We start from the raw sequence: 17829 nt of genomic DNA, 5'->3' as shown, positions 1-17829 counted from the left end.
GATCTCTGGATATACTTGCTGCCAGTGAAAGCATTTGTGCATGAAGGTGAAATCAGGTAGGGCTAGCGGGGCTAGTGAGTAGCTGGGGTCCAACCCTCTCCCTTTTGCCCACCCCAGGCCTGCTCATCTACTTTGGCTATGGGATGTGGAACAGCACGCTGGAGATCAGCGCCCGGGAGGAGGCCCTGCACCAGAGCACCTACCAGCGCTACGACGTGGACGTCGACCCCTTCTCCGTGGACGACGGCTTCTCCTTCGCCCCTGAGGGTGAGAGCTACCCGGCCTGGGGTCCTTCTGAGGACAAGAGCTTCTCGTACCAGCACATGGCAGGCGCCAAGGAAAGCCATCGGACAAGTAGCAGGTCGAAAAGCAAAGGCCGGCACAAACCGCCGTCGGATGCTCTGATCGCCAACGACGAGTTGGACTACTCGCCCGAGTAGGGGGACGGGGCCACGCCGCCCAGGTGATGAGGAAGGGTCCCTGTGGCTCCCCTGTCCTGCCCCATCCTCCCCGGGTCCTCCACCACCGCCCTGCTCACCTCCAGTACTGGGGACACGCTGTGCAATTGCCGTTGACCCCGAACCAAAACCACCCGTGGCCCATCCCAGCTCCACCAGTCGGGTGTCACGCTGGTGAATGCTGGCTGATCCCCCAGCAGCGGCTGATCTCCCAGCACCAGCTGCACCAGTGCAGGCAGCGGAGTGGGAGATGTGCCAAACCAGGAGGGTGTTGAGAGGTGGAAGGAGCCGCATGAGGGGACAAGTCAAATTGTCCCTGGGGAATGTCCACCCAATGGCCGCAGCGGTGGGATGCCACTCTAAAATTTTTGGCACTTTCTTGGCATGTGTGTTCTTTTCCTTTGAACCACCTAGAAATGATAGCTGAGCCAGGGGCACGGAGAGGTGGGTAGGTACAAAATGGAGATGGACACACTGTTCCCTGGGAGTAGCTCAGAGATGCATAGCTGGTTCCATCACACAGTGTTTCCATGGCCTGTTCTGGTGCACAGCACAGAGCAGTGCTTCCCCCACGTCCATCCCCACTCCCCAAACCCCAATACTGTTATTCAAAATTAGTTCATGTCTCAGTCGAATCTTTAAGTCCCAGCACGGCCCAACACCCCAAATCTGTGGCTGGGAGCCTGATCCCATTCCTGGTCATGGTGAGGGCTGTGACTCACTCTTGGCTCAAGCCTCTTTGTACAAATGGTCAATGAGGACCACACATTCCTCTGAGCATCACCAGTCTGAGGTTGGGCACTGCTTCCACCAACTTGTGTCTTTTACAGAAATGACTGTGCTGTCATTCCCTCACCGTGCTGGGCACCTTCCAGTGCTCACTCTGCCCTCAGTGCTCCAGACACCAATCCATGCCCTCACAAAATAGCAGCAGCCGTGGATCAGCCACGTCTTGGCGGGGCTGGGCCATGGGTAGCAAGCGGAGAGGACTTGGCGGCTGAAATCTGACTCCCTGCTGCCGTCTGCACCTTGTACAATATTCTCTGTTTTTGACCTTGGCTTGGTGGGTGCTGTATGAAAAACACTGAAATGCTGCTCATTCCGTAAGTGTCCGTATTTGAGTCTGAAACCAAATAGAGCTGGTGGCTCGCGGGCAGAGGTGGTCAGCAGGTGGATGTTAAACCCCCTGAACATGGCCATGGCCCCCGGAAGTGCCATCAGACTCCCTGCTGCCAGTGTCCCCACAGAATCATCAGTCAACAGTGATGGGGTTTGGTCAGTGATTATCAGCAGGTCCTGTGTGGAGCCCATCATGCTTCATGTAAAACACTGTGGTGGAGGAACATTTTTTGAATAAACAGTTCCAAAACCCATCAGACAGCAACTCCCATCCTCCCCCCAGCTGCTGAAGGCTGCAGATGGATCCATCCCAGGGGCTCCAGTGCAGCCCAGACCAACCCCAAGTACCATGGGCTGCTGCTGGCATCCCAGGGGACAATTTAACATCAACAGGGGTAGGATTTCCAATATGGAAATATCCTCGTGGATATTGAGAATCATTAATGCTTTGGTACACTGGATGAGGCTCAGGCTCCCAAAACACCTGCCTGGCACCATCTGTGGGCAAGTAGGTGCAAAGGGTGCCTGGACCTGTGCCCATCCCCATCACTCCTGCGAAAGGGTGCCTGGGGCTGCAAAAGTATCCCTCCAGCTCCTGTCCAAAACAGTGGCAAACTACAGTCATTTTCCCAGTGGAGAAGAGCATCCAGTTCTGCAGATCTTAACCTGGAGTGCTCCGGGCAAGCCAAGGGAAGTTTGGCCTCTGCAGCAGCTTCAGGGTGAGGATTTGGCTAAAGGACCTGTAAGCTTTGCTGTGGCATTGACTCCTGCTGCCCACCTCTACCACATTTCTACAAGGAGAAACCCTGAGTGTGTCCCACTGAAAAGCTGTTGCAATGTGCACCGCTCACGGGCCAGCTCAGGAAACCTCTGGGGCAGCACTGAGCTCCTCTTGCGACAGTCACCACCCACGCTTGTCTGCTCTTGTCCTTGATGCCTTAGAAGTACCCAGGAGAGATGGCACCTCGCAGGTCTGGCTGTTTGTTTCCAGGGAGAAAGGTTGATGCTACTTTCCTACCAGCCCTTGTACTATACCATATCCAAGGTAGTAGTTTTCGTCCTGCTTCCACACAGTATTTGGGCATCTGCCGAGCCACAAACTCATGCCCAAGCACCCTGTTGAGTCAAAGCCTGTTCTTCTTGCAGCCTTAATCTCTTGCTACGGATCAGTTACCCGTACCAGTGTCTGTCGTCACGTCCGCTCTAGTCACGCCGTATAATTTGACAAGGGCTTGACCCCTTGCTCTTTGGTGTCTGTAGGAACTTCTCCATTGGATCTGAGCAGCCTTTTGGCTGCCCCCATTCCCAGTCACCCGTCCTCCTTCCCCTTCCTGGGCAAGTGCTGGGGCAAGATGGCTGTGTCCTGTCCTGGGACCACCAGGGAACAGCATTTGATGCCATGGCATTGTCAGATGCGGATGGGCTGCTGTCAGCCCTCGTCGTGCTGGGGGTGGGAGCTGTACCACATCCCACCCAACAGAGGTGTTTAAGGAGAAGGTGACCAAGCCAAAGGTCTTGAGGGTTTGCCAGTGGCCATGGGCTGGTTTACAGGATCCCTGCTCCCTGTTCTGGGTGGCGGTTCCTGGGAGATGTACGGGTTCAGCCTCTGGGAACTCACGTGCTGTCTCTTGTAGCAGCAGTGGGCTCTTCAGTGGGCACGAGCAAAGGCTGAGAAGGCAAAATGTCCAGGTGTGTCCATCACCTCTGGGCACTGCTGGCCAGGGGGCTGGGAAGAGGTGCAAGTGCTTGATTGGCTGTAACCACAACTCCAGCCTTTCCCCTGGGTGCCCTGAGGGAGGTTCTCACATCCCTGGGCCATCGGGAGGACATGGCAGAGCGGGACCATCCTGCTCCCACCTCTGGTGAGAGGCACAAAGCCCCTCTGTGCCTGCCTGCCCTCCACGGGGCACATGCCCTGAGGGGCCAAATGCATGGTACAGATGGAGCATAAATACCTCAGACCTTCCAGGCCGACTCTGTAAGATCTCAGCCCCTCCACAAATTCACTCCACACGGTCACGACCCCTTGGTCCGATGCCCAGCACTCCGGCATCCTCCACATGGCAGCGAAATCACACCCCAACAACATGGGATGTTGTAAATCCAGCTTGTAAATGACCCTCACTTCGTTTTGTTCAGTCTTTCTGATGTATATCTTGCTTTTTTTTTTTTTTGCAGGTGGTACTTTCTGGTGTAATAATTCTCTGCAGTTCTGATATGAAGTTGGTGTATTTGTTAAAAGCAGTTTGTTCTATCCATTTTTTTTTTTTTTGTGGTTTTCAGAAGCCCATTGGTGCATTTTACAATGGGGTCTTGTAGTGTGTCATGAGAAAGAAAAAATATGCAGATATGTTATGGAGTGATTTTTATTTTCAAATGACTGTGTTGTTGACAACTATACATATAATACATATATATAATCAAGATACTAAGAAAAAAAAATCTAAATTTACCAAAATCTGTATATTTTAATAAATGCATAAAGCTTTATTGTGTGCCTTTACATTTAAAAATCGAAGAGAAACTAAGGGATTTGTAAAGAAAGCCAGAGATAAATGTGTCTCAGAATTAGTATCCATAGTAATGTAAATCTTTTAAATGAAAGACTAAACCAAAAAGTAATAATAAAAAAAATTCCCATGCAAATTTTGTTAAGCCAATCAGTACCTGAAGTTCTGATATTTTTTTCAGTGCTAAATTGAAGCTAGAAATTAACAAAATCTTGCTTTAAGTGATTCAAAAATTCCATTTTAGAAGATCCATTTCAGCGGGCTGACTTTGTTGTTTACTTGTAGTGTTGTGAGAGAAAATGGTTATCTGTTTACACAATAAAAAAAAAAAAAAAAAAAAAGGAAAAACCTAAAGCTAATGACCACAGGTTGACTATTGCAGTGCAAAGGCCTGGGGTGCATCGATGTCTTCCCAGCTGCTGGCACTCACCTTTCCTTGGGGGAGCTGGGGTGTCACAGCACTGTCCCCTCCCTGCGTGGGCAGCGGGGCTGTGGGGAGGCAGACACAGCTGCCTGTCCCCTTTGGGGTGCTCAGAGCCACCAGTGTGGCCCCAAAGGGCCCTTCCTGCTTAACTGGGGAGTGGGGAGCCTGCCAGGTGCTCTCCCCATCGTGGGGATGGGATGAAGAGCTCCAGATGGTCCTGGTGGAGTTGGGGAGAGCTCTGCTGGGCATCAGGGACCTCCACACTGGGGTGACCACCATGGCTCACAGCCACCACTCCACACTTGGTGTTAGGAACGGTGTGGAGCAGTTTTTCGATTCAGGAGAATTATATTTGATCCTATTTTGAGGCTTTGGGTCAGCAAATGAGCACTAAAATCCTTCATGAGCCAACAGTGCTGTGGCTAATCCAGACCAAGAGAGCCCCACAGGGAAACAGAGTGTTTTGGGCAGGCACAAAGCAGGTGTTTCAGCTTTGATCCTTTAAAAACTAGAAGAATTTAATGTTCTTTGTGCTTCCTCAGATCCCTTCCCCTCTGTGGTGCCAGCACTCACATTCTTGGCCCCATCTCCTCACACCCCACGGTTGCAGATGTGCATTTTCCCTGCAGCTGCTGCGGGGTTGCTTTGCTTTGTTTGGTTTTTAATTCTCTTCCCTGAAATAAAACTTCTTCCTTCCTCTGAGCAGCACTCCCAGGGCCTTTTAAGAGTTGGATTTGGGGTCGGATGCTGGTAACCTGTGGCTGTGGGCAGAGCACACAGAGCCCCAGCACCTCTCCCTGCCAAGGGTCCCCAGCACCAGGTGCATGAGGATCGCGGAATGGATGAGACTGGAAGGGGCCGGCTGCGTCCTAACGGGGTGGGCAGAAAAAAAATCCCCTAAGCGCTGCCTGGCAGGGCTCGTTCCCAATCAGGTCATGCACCTCCCGCAGCACCAAAACCCTCCCCCGGAACATCCGACAGGTGTTCCTGTGCTTTTGCCTCCCAGTTTGCTCCAGGGCTGTTTGCCGGCAGCATTCCATCGGATTTGTGCTCCGAGGTGTCGCACGCTGCAGTCGGTCCCGGGGTTAAGAGGGTAAACCCGCGGGCACAATCCACAATCCCCGGGCAGCCTGCACAAGCTGGCACGTCTGTGCCCCCCTCCGCCCGGGGCACCCGCCCATCAATGGCAGCACTGACAGCGTCCTCGGGCTGTACAACAACGGCCTGTGCCCTGCCTGTGATGTCATGGGCACAAGTGTCCTGCCACCGCCCGCCGCCCGCCCTGGGGACATTGCACAGCGCTGCACAGCTCGCACAACAGAGCCGCGTTCAAGGCTGCTCGGTGTGACAGGCAGATGCTCGGGCTGCTGCCCATCCCTGGGCCAGGCAGGCAGAGGCTCCTCGTGGAGCGCAGCCAGCCTCTCTCTGGCTCCTTTTAAATGCTCCAGCTTCCCACGTGGAGGGGGGGAGGTGGGAGCTGCAGCACCCTTGCCTGTGGCTGTGTCACTCAGTTTGGTTTCTCCAGGTGAAGCAGACCAAGGACAGTCAGGAATGCACGAGCTTGACTCACAGCCTTGTTTTCCCATTAGTCATCATCCCAAAAAACTTCTCCTCCTCCTGCTGCCTCTCCACTGGGGCTCTCCTCTTGCCTATGTCTGAGCAGCAGCTATTCCTCTTTTCCTTCTCTTGACTTACACAAGTTGTTTGAACTGAGTTAACATCTCTGGGAACAGATGGGATTTTGTATCAGTGTAATTAAATTGCTACAGCCTCTGGTAAGGGCAGAGCTAGATCTTGATCTTACACAGTTTTGATCAGAGCAATGACCCCAGATCAGATTCCTACTTCAGTTGAGAGCACTTTCAGCAACATGAGGTCTCACCTTCATGGTGCCTGGGGTCATCTCCACCACTTCAGGGGCTTTCTAATTCTTCCCAATATAAAGAAACCCACTAGTGGGTACAACTGGTACAAGCTGCTACTGGGAACATTGAAAGGATAAGATAATGGACAGTCCCATGCAGGAAGATTACTCATATTTAAAATATTCTTCATTTAATGCTGCAGCAGAGCAGTTTTTCATCCTGAACTGCTATAAAAAAAAGAAAATCTTCAAAATCATTGGGAATCCCTGTCATGGAAAAACTGGCTATGGAAACACACAGGAAGGAAGGAAAAGAAAAGCAGCCAGGGGTTGCAGGTACTCTGTTATTTATTGTACAGTATTTCACTGAAAGTACAAAGGCATCATCAGTACTCACCAGAATTGTATTGTAACAGGTACATTATACTGCTTGTTAAGATGTGCTGCTTTAACGAGGCAAGACAGAACACAAACTTAGAGGAAGAAAGAAAGGAGTTTAAAAAAAATGTAAAAATACATTTTTTAGTAACTGATCTGTACAAAAGAAAAGAAAAAAAAATAAACTGAACCAGAGGGCAGGGATTAGAGCCCCCAAAGTCATTTATAACTATTTAAAAAGGCACTGTTATCTACCATGTCATTAGGTCCTTTGGGTTCGGTTTCCTTCATACTGATGACTGTGGGGGTAGGGGAAACACTGTTACTAAAAAGATCAGACTCATACAAAAGTATTTACAGAGAAAGGCAGAAAAATCCCCTCCTCTTGTTCCAAAAGAGAAACATTTGCCCGGTGGGAGAGGACAGCCTTTCTCCCTATCCTCTCTCCCCAGCCGTGCCAGACCCGTGACCTTCAGTGGGAGAAATCAAACAGTGAGGATGGGGGAGAAGCTGTCAGAGTCCTCCTAACAATGGGAAAGTGTCTCTCTCATTTTTGTTTTATTGCTTTAAACTCTCCTATAATCAGGGGAGCTAGAAGATAAACTAAAATCCCTAAACCCCACACCACAACCCCAGACCATCCTGGCTGCAAGAAGACGGGGCAGGTGGTCGGGACAAAACGGTGAGGACCAAGAGGTAGGGCTGGCTGGAGCTGTCTTTCTAGAGAAAGGGGGGGAAGAGATGGGGAGAATAATGCTTCAAACTACCAGACATTTGTGCTGCTTTTCTAAATCTCTCCCTGGGAGCCTGACAGCCGCGCGTGTCAGCAGAAGCAAACCCAGGGCGCACGAACCCACCAGCCAAAGCATCGGACGGCAGCCGTGGGGCGCCCCCGGGGCGTCTACACGTGAGCGCTCTTGGCGTGGGTGGGCGAGCTGGATCCCGAGCCGTAGTAGAAGCGGTTCTCGCCGAAGGTCTGCGCGTCTCCCGAGCAGCACACGATGACGCAGCCGCCGAAGAGGCAGAGGGCAGAGCCGATCCAGCCCGTGTAGAGCGAGTAGCCGAAGCTCATGATGGTGGTCTCGCGGTGGGCGCACACCGGGAACCAGATGGTCGCCACGACGCCGCACATGGCTGGGGACGGGGGGGACAGCGTTAGGGATCTGAACTGGAGGGAGTGACAGCAGTGTCACACGCATCTGCGGACAGAGAGGAAACCCATCCCTCCTCCCTTCCAGTGCCACCCCAGAAGAAGCGGCATCAGTGCCGGGTCCAGGAGATCTCCAAGCTGGAGGCAACATGGGAGCCTCAGGAGTGAGAGATGGAGAGAGAACAGCCATCTCTCAGGCACCAAGAAGGAGGAAAAACAACAGCTGCCTAACACAATATAAGATATTTATTAGAAGGGAAACAGATTTGTTCCCTTGAAATATCTTCAAGAGGGAAAAATGAGAGTCATCCCTGAAACTGATGTTCTGGAGAACTGCAGAATTAGGAATAGATTAGATATGAAGAGGGCATGAAAACCATACGGATCAGTGAGAGAATAAAATCTGTGGACCAGTGTGAAGTGGTTTAAATCCCTATTTCTACATGGACTCACATGCTGTGTCCTCAGCCCATGTCCCTTCTCATCACTGCAGAGGCTCTACTGAGTGGTCACATAAACTTCACCAAAATCTCCCAGCACTCTAACACAGAGTAGGGTTTATGAAATACAAGCAGAAAATGAGCAGGGACAAAATAAGCAGCAGTTAGGCATTGCTGGGGTTTTTTCATGGAAAAGGAAATGTCTTGCAGCTCTGGAAAACAGATTCTACTTCCCTGTGGAAAATTCCTATCAAGTGTTGGAGATAAACCCATCAAGGCTCTCCAGATATTTACTGAATTGAATAAAAATGGGACCTGAAGAGTCTGCAGAAGAGAAAACGGGATCCTACCTAGGGACTACAGTGGGTCAAAAAATGACTGCAGGCTTCACATTTTACTTGATATTCCATAGGGGGATTTTGCACAAAAAGAAGGCAGCTGCAGTGGTGCTGTGAGGTGACATGTGAGGGAGACAGTCCCCACAGAGTCCCCACATGCACCGAGGGCAACGGGAGTTGATGGTGTTAATCACCTCCCAGGAGCAGGTCCTAAAACAATACTTCTTGATGGCCTGTACATCTGAGAAGAATTAATCTGTCAATATTTACTTGCCTCCGGGACAAGCTGTGCAGGACTCCATCCTTGTGGCTATCAGAGAATCAGAGCAAAACAATAACAGGACCATGGCAGCGTTACAGATTTCCACCGACCGTGTTAAAAGGTAGTGGAGGCAGTGTCAGAAAGTTAAGGTTGCAAGAGGGAAAAAGAAAGGGGTGAGAGTAAAAATAAAATTGTTTAGTTAAAGCAGAGAACAAACCGTAGCTCCTGGCCGGTACAGCAAAAAACCCATCCCCAAAGCTGCAGTTATTGTGAGAGAAAATATTTTCTTATGGAAAAGAGAAGAACATTTGAAGGATGCTCATAAAGCCAGAAATAATTCTGGGCCTCCTCAAAGGAAGGGCCCCACAGCTTTGGAAGGAATTTTGGAGAAGGCAGGGAGGGGAGAAGAGCATTTCTCCTGTGTGTGGAGTGGTCCTGCAAACAGCTCGTGAACCTCCAACACTTTAAAACAAAAATGTATCAGTTGGGAATCCACAAAGCATTCTAATGGGTTCTGCGAACAAAACTGCTTTGTTGTCCGAAAAAACACAATCATCTTTTCTTTCTCTGTCAGCAGTAAATATATATATATATATTTGTCTATAGACTATAAGAGCCTTATCTCTCCAGACCCTCCCCCACAAGACAGGACTGAAGAAAACACTTGCACTGGGGTGAGAAGAGCTCTCAGGGATGCTCACACAATGGCTTCTCTTGTGCATGTGGCACCACTACATGTAAAACACCTTATTTTAATGCTGACAATGCCAGAAAGTTGTGAAACACAAGCCAAGGACTTTGCATGGGTTCACTCGACCTCTCTGTCCTCGGAGGCCGCCAGCTGCCGTCAGTCACCAGTGACCCTGCTGCTGAGCAAGAGGAATGCCCTGGAACAGGACTGGGCTTCATGGCCCTGCATAGATTAGGCTGGGCTGTAAATCCTCCGAGGGGATGGGAAAAGGACAGTCAGCAATTGCAATGTCTCTCTGTGGGCTCGAATTTTATTCTGGTTTTACCACAGGGAAAGGCTGAGAAAAAAAAGGTGATTTGACAAGAAACCAAAGAGATTTGACAAGAAACCTTTTCCAAAGAGATTGGAAAAGGAGTTTTAGGGCAAGTTTCAAGTTCTAAAATGGCTGCCTCCGTGGAAAAGAAGTGTACATAGAAGTTGTTATCCCTTCTCTTGTGCTAATATCAGGACATCCTTTGCCTCTCTCTGAACAAGAAATCTTCAGACAGTAGAGCTGCTGTAGCCAATATAGTCTAGCAGAAAAATAAAAGAAGGTCTGCAAAGAGAAGGAATATTTTCTATTAGAGCAACCAATTTAGTTGGGAAAACAAGCCTGTTTTGGGGCACATGTGTGGAAATCCTGCCTGCTTTTTGCAGCTGGAGTAGGCAATCTTGTAAAAGCCACTGCCTCTACCTAAAAAACCCTCTCAGCACTGCATGGCATGAATGTTTTTCCTCCATCAGATTGCTGTGAATCCACAGGGATACATCCCAGCTCCCAGTGTTTCCAAGTCTTTTTTAACTGTGGATTTGCACTAGCTCAGTCTGCTGAGCTGAAACCCTTAATACTCAACATTAGAGATGTGTTGGAGTCAGAAGGACGTGCACAGAGACAAGAAGCACAGAAGGTGCTTTGGGGAGCTGGGAGAGAGGGAACAGGATTGTTCTTACTCAAGGGACAATGAGTCCCTGCCAAATTCCTTAACAGTAAGTTAAAGGCTTTTTGCAGAAGAAAGAATACTTTTCTTTCACATCTAAATTTAACTATTCCGAATTGCTGACTCAAAGTCACATGGACTTCTCTTTCAAAGCATTTAGTTGAATAAAATAGATACCATATTTTTTTTTTCTGCGTTCAAGGCAATCTTTTTATCTTAATAACTATGGTTTTACAAGTAAACCTCACACAGTCTTCAGGAAAACTCATTAACATCCTTTATTTAGTACCCAATGGCTTATTTTGTAGTAGCAACTCCCACTAACATACATTTAATCTATTTTCCAGTGTCTGAGTCCTTCTCCTCCATTGGGAAAATGCCCCCTTGGTTACCAGTAAGTGGTCCTCCAAATTAGTATCAACAACATGGGCTGGGCCAGGGTTTTTCCATCAACACCAAAGTGTGAAAATGTTTTCATACCAGCTCAGAGCAAACCTCTGCTGACGGTTGTTTTCAGCCATAAATCAATTCTCTTGGCCAGATAGGATCAAACAAAGCCATAAACACATCAGCAGCAGAATAGCAGGGCGTGCACACAGGTTGCACTCCAGCAGCCTGTGATTATCAGTGGACAGAAAAATCAATGGAATATCTGAGCCCATTGTTTTCCTGGCAACTTTTCAGCTTTTTATATATATTTTCTTTTCTTTTTGGCTCCGTGCTGTGTTTCAATCCCTGTTTTCCCTTATACCAAATTTCAGTGACAAACTGCCATCCCTTCCCTGAGCAGCAAGTAAAGTTTTCTTTGGGGCCAGTTTCCCTGTTTGCAACCCCACTCCCTATTTCTGCTGCATTAGGGAGTGTTTTGGGGGCCATTTTCTTTTAACCAGAGCTCTGGATGTTGCTCTCCCCTAAGAGGAAAAGTCTGGAGCCTGTGAGGTTGTGAAAACCATGAGTGAGAGTTCAGTGGCTGGAGGGTGAATAAAAACAGTCCAGGGCATGTTACTTCTAGAATATAATGGATTTTAACTGAGTGTTGTATCTTTCAGAGCCTGATCCATGCTTGTTAAATGCTCTGGAATGGTGACACCTCATCTTGCAGCTAACAGACCATTAATCAGCTTAAATAATGTCAAAGTCCTAAACTCTGTACATTATTCTTCTTCCAAAGGGACTGTCTTGCTGATGAGCCTGGAAAAAAATGGGCCTTGTAAATATAAATGTGGGTTGGTTTCCTCTTTCCTTTTTTCAAAAAAGCAACCTAGGAGCAAAAGAAGCTTATTTATTCTTCATTTCTGATCTGACAAAAAGAGCATTATTGTAACTGTGACTAAAACGTTGTGACCAGGCTGCTGATCCCAGCCCAGGTCATTCAGGGCATCAGCAACACCAGTAAATCATTCACCTGTAGGTGCTTCAGAGCTCACAGGGGTGAAAATCAATAAGGTGTGGTCCAAATCTGACCCAAAGATCATTTTTCTGCCAATGTCTCAATGACACAAATGTGACAGATGTGATCTCTCAGGCTTCCTTTCCTCACAGGATCTACCTAGTTGGAAAGCCGTGTTCTGGGGCAGAGGGGAACCTGGTTTGTGCAGCACCACAGCTCTCCATCATCCCCTCACACCTGCTCTCCTCCCTGGTGTCCTACTGCAGCATGACTGGGGTGGGATAGTGGCACACCAGACACCAAACCCTGGTGGGACACTGCAGCACAAAGGATTTCACTTGTTCTAATACTGTGGTACCCAACAGTGTCACTGCAATTTATCATCTGTGAGCTGGTCCTGTCATCCTCTTGCCCTTTGGGATTTTCAGGGACAGTCCTCCTGCCTCCACACCTGCAGCCATGCAAGGAGGGCTGACTTGCAGCATAGCTCCCCTTGAGTGGAACCAAAATCTTGTGGCTTTTGTGGTAAAGTGCAGCTCTGCTGGGCCTCCCCATCCTGGGCAGGGCAGAGCAGACTCCTCCACCACTAAAATTTCAGTCACAGGGAGAAAACCTCCACCTTTTCTTTCACTTCTCCAAGCCCAAATACGTGACTCAAGGTTCCAGGGCAGGGATGAAGATCACATTCCAACATAGCTGTTCATGATTGGGATGTCCTAGACTGGCCCTTTAAACCTGACGTTAGGACTTCCAGCTGTGCTCTTAAACTCCTCAGGCCCCTTGGACTCAATCCCTCAGATTTGGGCTGTATGGACTTGTGCTAACCACAAGGTGATGGAGGAGGCAGGACTTGCATGGAAGGAGCATCCAGAGGACAGCCCTTCCAAGTGTGCAGCTATGTTCAGTGCCCACTTGAACAAAAAGAAGAAGAAGACGGGCATGATGTCAGTGCTGGCTGCCAGCGAGCAGCAGAGCCACACAAAGAGGTCACTTTGCCTCTCCCCTCCTCCTCTGCCACAGACGGGTGACAACAAGGCCCCACAGGCTGTTGCTGAGATGACGAGGCCTCAAGAACATGCAGGTGTTGCATGGGGGACAATGAGCTCCACAGTCTGTGCTGCTCAAAACAATCTCCTCCACAAGCACCGAGGACGGGAAGAAATTCCCAGGGGAGCTTGGAGGCCAAGGGCGAGGCTGGCCAGAGGGGGTTGAGAGGCACAGAGGACATGCCAGTCCTCTTCCCGTGCCAGTGCCATCCCTCTGCCCATGTCTGTGCCACCTCCATGTCCTTCCCTTGTGGCTGCCACAGGACCGGCCCCGCTCATTAAGGGCTTCCCTTCCCACATGCCTCAGCTTACTTGGCCTGCATGTCCAGGGAAAACTTGGAGGCTCTGCCTTCCCTATAAGTAGCTTGGAAGTTTAGATCCTTTCCCAAAAACCACTTCCACAGTGAACCAGCATGATCCATGCCTGCAGGCACTGCCCGTGTGCGATGGCCTTCCAAGACAAGCCGTGCCTGAGAACTCCACAAGGCAAAGACAGAGGGATTCACAGCCCTCCCTCTAACCCTGCTTCATCCCTGCCTCCTGTCCTCGTCCTCCCACTCCTGTCCGTGCCTTTTGTCCACCCAAAAGTGGACAAAAGTATAAATTGACTGCAGCAATGCTGGAGAGCTCCAGGGCCGGCCCAGCCTGCACAAACCCTTCCAGGAGAACACGGCCAGCCAGCCTGCAGCGTCCGGGAGCGGGGGACGGGCTGCAGCCCCCCAGCTGCGGCAGGTGCCTTACCCAGGAGGATGATGAGGATCCCTCCCAGCTGGGAGCGCCGGTACTTGGCTGCCCCGGGCTCGTGGCCCATCCGGATGCAGGGCAGGACCGTTATCAGCAGGAAGATGGCAGGAAGGCCCAGCACGGAGGCGGCGATCATCAGCGCTCGACATGCTTGGACGTACCCTGTGGGCAAGGCAAGGGAGGAGGATTTTATTATTTGGCACAAGACAAGGAGACTTTGGAGAAAAGCTCCTGTTTGGTTAGAGCCCGAGGCACGCACGGAGTAGGGGAAATGGGTTCATCCCTGTGTAAACATTCAATCTTCACCAGGCACGGGGCAGAGAGGCTGCAGTGCAGTGGGGAGTGCATGGATACAGGATGTGCAGGCTCACGGTTTCCCAACAAACAAACAGCGCTGCCCGGAAAACACAAGCTCTTCCCAGAGAGACACTGAGAAATCATGGAGCTGGAAAATACGGGAAGGGAAAGTAGGAAAAATTTTCTCTAGGAAGGAGTCTCCCTGTATCTTTTCATAGTGAGAGCTTGATCAAAGAACAAGACTTTTAAATCTTCGAAATTAAATACCAGTAATTTAAAGCCTCAAAGATTCTCCCATCATTCAGAGGGCTGAATAGTTGTAGACCCACTGGTGACACTGCAGCTGCCCCGAGGCAATGAGCACTGTTGACCTGGGAGGAGGAGGAGGAGGAGGAGGGACACTTATCACCCACAGCCACACCTCAGCACTGCACCCCAGGAGCTCAGCATGGCTCTGGGGTCTCAGAGGAGATCCATGGCTTGAGCTGAGTAGTGGCATGGCCCTTCCTTAGGGAGAAGACTTTGCAGAGCTGCTGGAGCTGCTGTGACCAAGGGCCAGATTATTCCTCTGGATCCCAATGGACATCACAGGATCCCCTGGCACTTCATCAGCTCCCATTCCTCTCTTACCTGTCCCTGTGCACAAGGCAACAGGAAACAACAGGGACCAGGGGCTGTGGGGGTGCTGGGCAGGAGCATGACATTTCTGCCACTCTGGGAGGGTCTATGTATCACAAAATATGATTTAAAAATATATATTAAATGTATATCTAAATTTTATAATAGATATTTTATATGTAATGTATAGATACTATATAAAAATTACATATAAGTAAATTATAGCAGGTCACTATTAGCATGCAAAAGGAAAAGGACAAATGTCAGATTTGCCCCAGTGCCTAGTGACTTCCCCCAGTTTTCAGGACAGTCTCAGCACAGTGAGTGTGCTGGCTCTCTGTCCCCTCTTATTAACAAAAAGAAGCTGTCGGATGCAGGCATGGAATCTCAAGATGCTTCAACCAATATCAGCAAAGAGGGGCCTTGAGCACACCCCGCTGACACACAGGTACAACACCAGGAATGAGGATTTTACTGTTTCTGGAAATGCTGACACTGCGTGTATTGAATATTTGCTTGATTTTTTCAAGAGGAAACTTAAAAAAATTGTTACCTTAGGAGTTCAGGGCATAAAAGCAGACCCTAAGCAAAGGAGATGGCTCTACCCTGTGTGGATTCTGTGCAACCCATTCCAAGTAAATGAGAATAAAAACAATTCATTTTAAAGACTTGACTCAGACAAAGAAAGGCTCTAAATATATTTCAGCTATTGGGCACACCAGGGTAAATTTCCCTCTCATGCCAAGCTGTGGGTATCAAACAGGCTACAAGCAGAAACATCTTGGTTTGTGATTTGCTTCTGCTTGAGGGAAGCTTTGCTCTCTGCTACTGCAAGACCCATTCACTTATTTATTAAGTTGCATTCTCTGATGTTCCTTTGGGACAAAACCTTCCTGTCTTCTCTGCTGAATCAGATTTAACAGCAGCAGGAAAACTTACTAAAATAAAAGTAAGCACACACAGAGAAAGGGAGAATAAGAGACTCAACATTGCTAAGGGCTGTGTGCCACAGACCAAGCTCTGTAACAGAGAGAAATTCAGGAATTATCTTTTTAACCTCTTGCAAAATTATCTTCATGACAATGTAAACCAGTAAATAAGGAAACGTGAAAGAAAATGACAAGGAATGGTCATTTCTGCCCTGTCAGCTTTGAGAGGGGCACCTTTGACATGGAAGAGGAGTTGCAGTCTAAAACACAGCAGAATGAAGTGCTACAGAGTGAACAGTGGTTGAAATTGGCAAGCTCACAAACTAAACTTACAGGGAACAGACCTCACAAGACTTTGGCAGGTTTTATTAGTCCAAAAGATGTATTAATGCTGACTAAACACCTTGCTTAATTTTTGCCTTTCAGTAAACTAGATGAAAGTTACTATACCATTAAAAAATGTCAACTTAAATGTAGTTACATCAGTTTGCTGTGTAAAAGTCCTGTCTTGCCTCAGAATCTGTGGGAAGCACAAGACCACCAACACTAATGATGATCTTCTGAAAGATTAAAAGCCATAGCAGCATTAATAATAGATGCTGAAAGATTCATTATGCTCCAAATCACTTTAAGGAATCAAACCTTAACATTTGTAATAGTTCACCATCCCCTTGAAATGCTCTATTACACCTCGGGGTGCTCTGTACGTCTTGCAGTGCAATCCAGAGACAAGAGGTGAAAGGAGCAGTGAGATTTTACTAAGAGCGATGATTAAACATTAACTGGATTTTAGCAGCCACAGAAAACATGAGACCTGGGTGTGATTAAAACCAGGTGTAAATCAATGAGAATCACGTTAAGAGCTATCATTCAACTTCTTTAGTGCATTCAATGGACCATCTCCTGTGCTGATGAAGCTGAAGGAGCTTCACCATCACCTCCTGCAGCAGCAGCACCTGCGCTGCTCTGGGCAAGGCTTCAGCCCTCACTCGGGGTGGGAAGGGGAGGATGGGACACACTCACCCGGCAGTATGAGGATGTCCACGAGGGGCTTGCAGTGATAGAGACCTGTTGCCATGACACAGTCTGCCCACAGCCCCTTGGATCCCAGCTCGTCCATTTTCCTGCAGGTGGTAATGGTGTAGCCGCAAGTCACCACCCAGTCGTTGGTGGCCGTGGCCACAACCACCCCGATCCACCCTACAAAGCTGCAGACAAATCCAGCCAGGTGCAGGCAGGTGGCCACCATCTCCGTCCTTTGGTGGGGACAGCTGGACAGGACAGTGCCCACGGGGGTCAGCGGAGCCGCCCGGAGAGGTCCCGGCTGCAGGAGCGGCAGGGATGGGGATGGGCAGGAGCAGGTCCCTGATCAGGCTGTGCTGCAAACACTCGGCTGCCTCTGCCCAGCTCCCTCCCTGGGAGGGGTCAGAGCTGCCTCCAGCCCCACAGCGCATGGGAGGAGCAAGGGGGGAGCCCCAACTTCTGCCAGAGCATCCGGAGCGTCCGGGGGGAAGGAGGGTGTGCAGAGGAGGAGATGCACGGTCGCGCCCAACCGTGCTTGAAAAACAAGCCGGAGGGGTTTATTCAAATGCAAGCAAGCAGTCTGACTATTCGAAATTTAGCATAGAGGGAGAAAAATTAAGGCAGCGTTTGCCAGCTGAACTTTAATAGTCGCACTGGTATGTCCTCATGGAAAGGTAAGGGGAGGAATGTGGTGGACAGAGTTACTCAAGAGGTGGAATTGATCTCGTCATCAAAGCCATCAGCACAGCTGCTGTAAAGGGACAAAATCAGTCTTGGGTCTTTCCTGATGTTTCCAGTAATTGTAAAAATATAAAAGACCCACCACTGCTTTTTCTGCTGTGCCTGGGCTTTCAGAAGCATTAACTAACACTGACTGAGTCTTAAATACGTGTTTAACAGCACCACAGTCCCTCTTTTGAATCCTCAAATTAAAATGAGCAGCTTTTAACTCAGACTTTTAGTCCGAGTAAATTTACTATATGAATTTTAGTACATTTGATAAAACAGGAGCAGCCCACTTCAAAACGCCAGAGGCGGAGAAACTCCACGTGTTCCCGTTCTGCATCGGGAGAAACAGGCAGGCAGGACATTTTCCTAGCTTCGCTCTGTATTTTCACAGCACATATGTATGTTCTCACAGCCAGCACTTCCCTGAGGGTATGTCATGGCC

At 49.2% G+C, this 17829-nt stretch overlaps 2 protein-coding genes and 1 long non-coding RNA gene across 4 annotated transcripts in view; 2 read left to right on the top strand and 1 right to left on the bottom strand.

Moving 5' to 3' along the window:
* Positions 1-4067, top strand: part of SLC7A14 (solute carrier family 7 member 14) — a 29237-nt gene extending 25170 nt beyond the window's left edge. For both annotated transcript variants that reach the window (XM_053986551.1, XM_053986552.1), the window contains exons 8-9: positions 118-463; positions 3756-4067. In XM_053986551.1, coding sequence (XP_053842526.1) covers positions 118-440 — 323 coding nt within the window. In that variant the 3' untranslated portion in view covers positions 441-463; positions 3756-4067. The remainder of the gene's footprint in view (positions 1-117; positions 464-3755) is intronic.
* Positions 4068-5844: 1777 nt separating this feature from the next.
* LOC128812456 (uncharacterized) lies at positions 5845-6889 on the top strand. The gene is made up of 2 exons (XR_008438719.1): positions 5845-6286; positions 6579-6889. It is a non-coding gene; the product is annotated as an uncharacterized LOC128812456 (long non-coding RNA).
* On the bottom strand, positions 6706-17063 carry CLDN11 (claudin 11). Its single transcript, XM_053986877.1, has 3 exons — positions 16659-17063; positions 13789-13953; positions 6706-7887 (listed from the first exon to the last, which is right to left on the bottom strand). The coding sequence occupies exons 1-3, from the start codon at positions 16882-16884 to the stop codon at positions 7655-7657; spliced, it is 624 nt and encodes a 207-aa protein (XP_053842852.1). The 5' UTR covers positions 16885-17063; the 3' UTR covers positions 6706-7654.
* Positions 17064-17829: the final 766 nt, after the last annotated feature.

The sequence above is a fragment of the Vidua macroura genome, chromosome 10, assembly GCF_024509145.1.
Source record: "Vidua macroura isolate BioBank_ID:100142 chromosome 10, ASM2450914v1, whole genome shotgun sequence".
Taxonomy (NCBI): domain Eukaryota; kingdom Metazoa; phylum Chordata; class Aves; order Passeriformes; family Viduidae; genus Vidua; species Vidua macroura.
The sequence above is the reverse complement of the archived record's forward strand: the minus strand, read 5'-3'. Positions and strand labels throughout refer to the sequence as shown.

Excerpts from the sequence above, each read along its gene's own strand:
- CLDN11 (XM_053986877.1), bottom strand. The coding sequence starts at position 16,884 with ATGGTGGCCACCTGCCTGCACCTGGCTGGATTTGTCTGCAGCTTTGTA. Across the intron at positions 13,954-16,658 it reads GGACATCCTCATACTGCCGG|GGTACGTCCAAGCATGTCGA; the intron begins GTGAGTGTGTCC and ends CCTTGCCCACAG. Across the intron at positions 7,888-13,788 it reads GATCCTCATCATCCTCCTGG|CCATGTGCGGCGTCGTGGCG; the intron begins GTAAGGCACCTG and ends CCCCGTCCCCAG.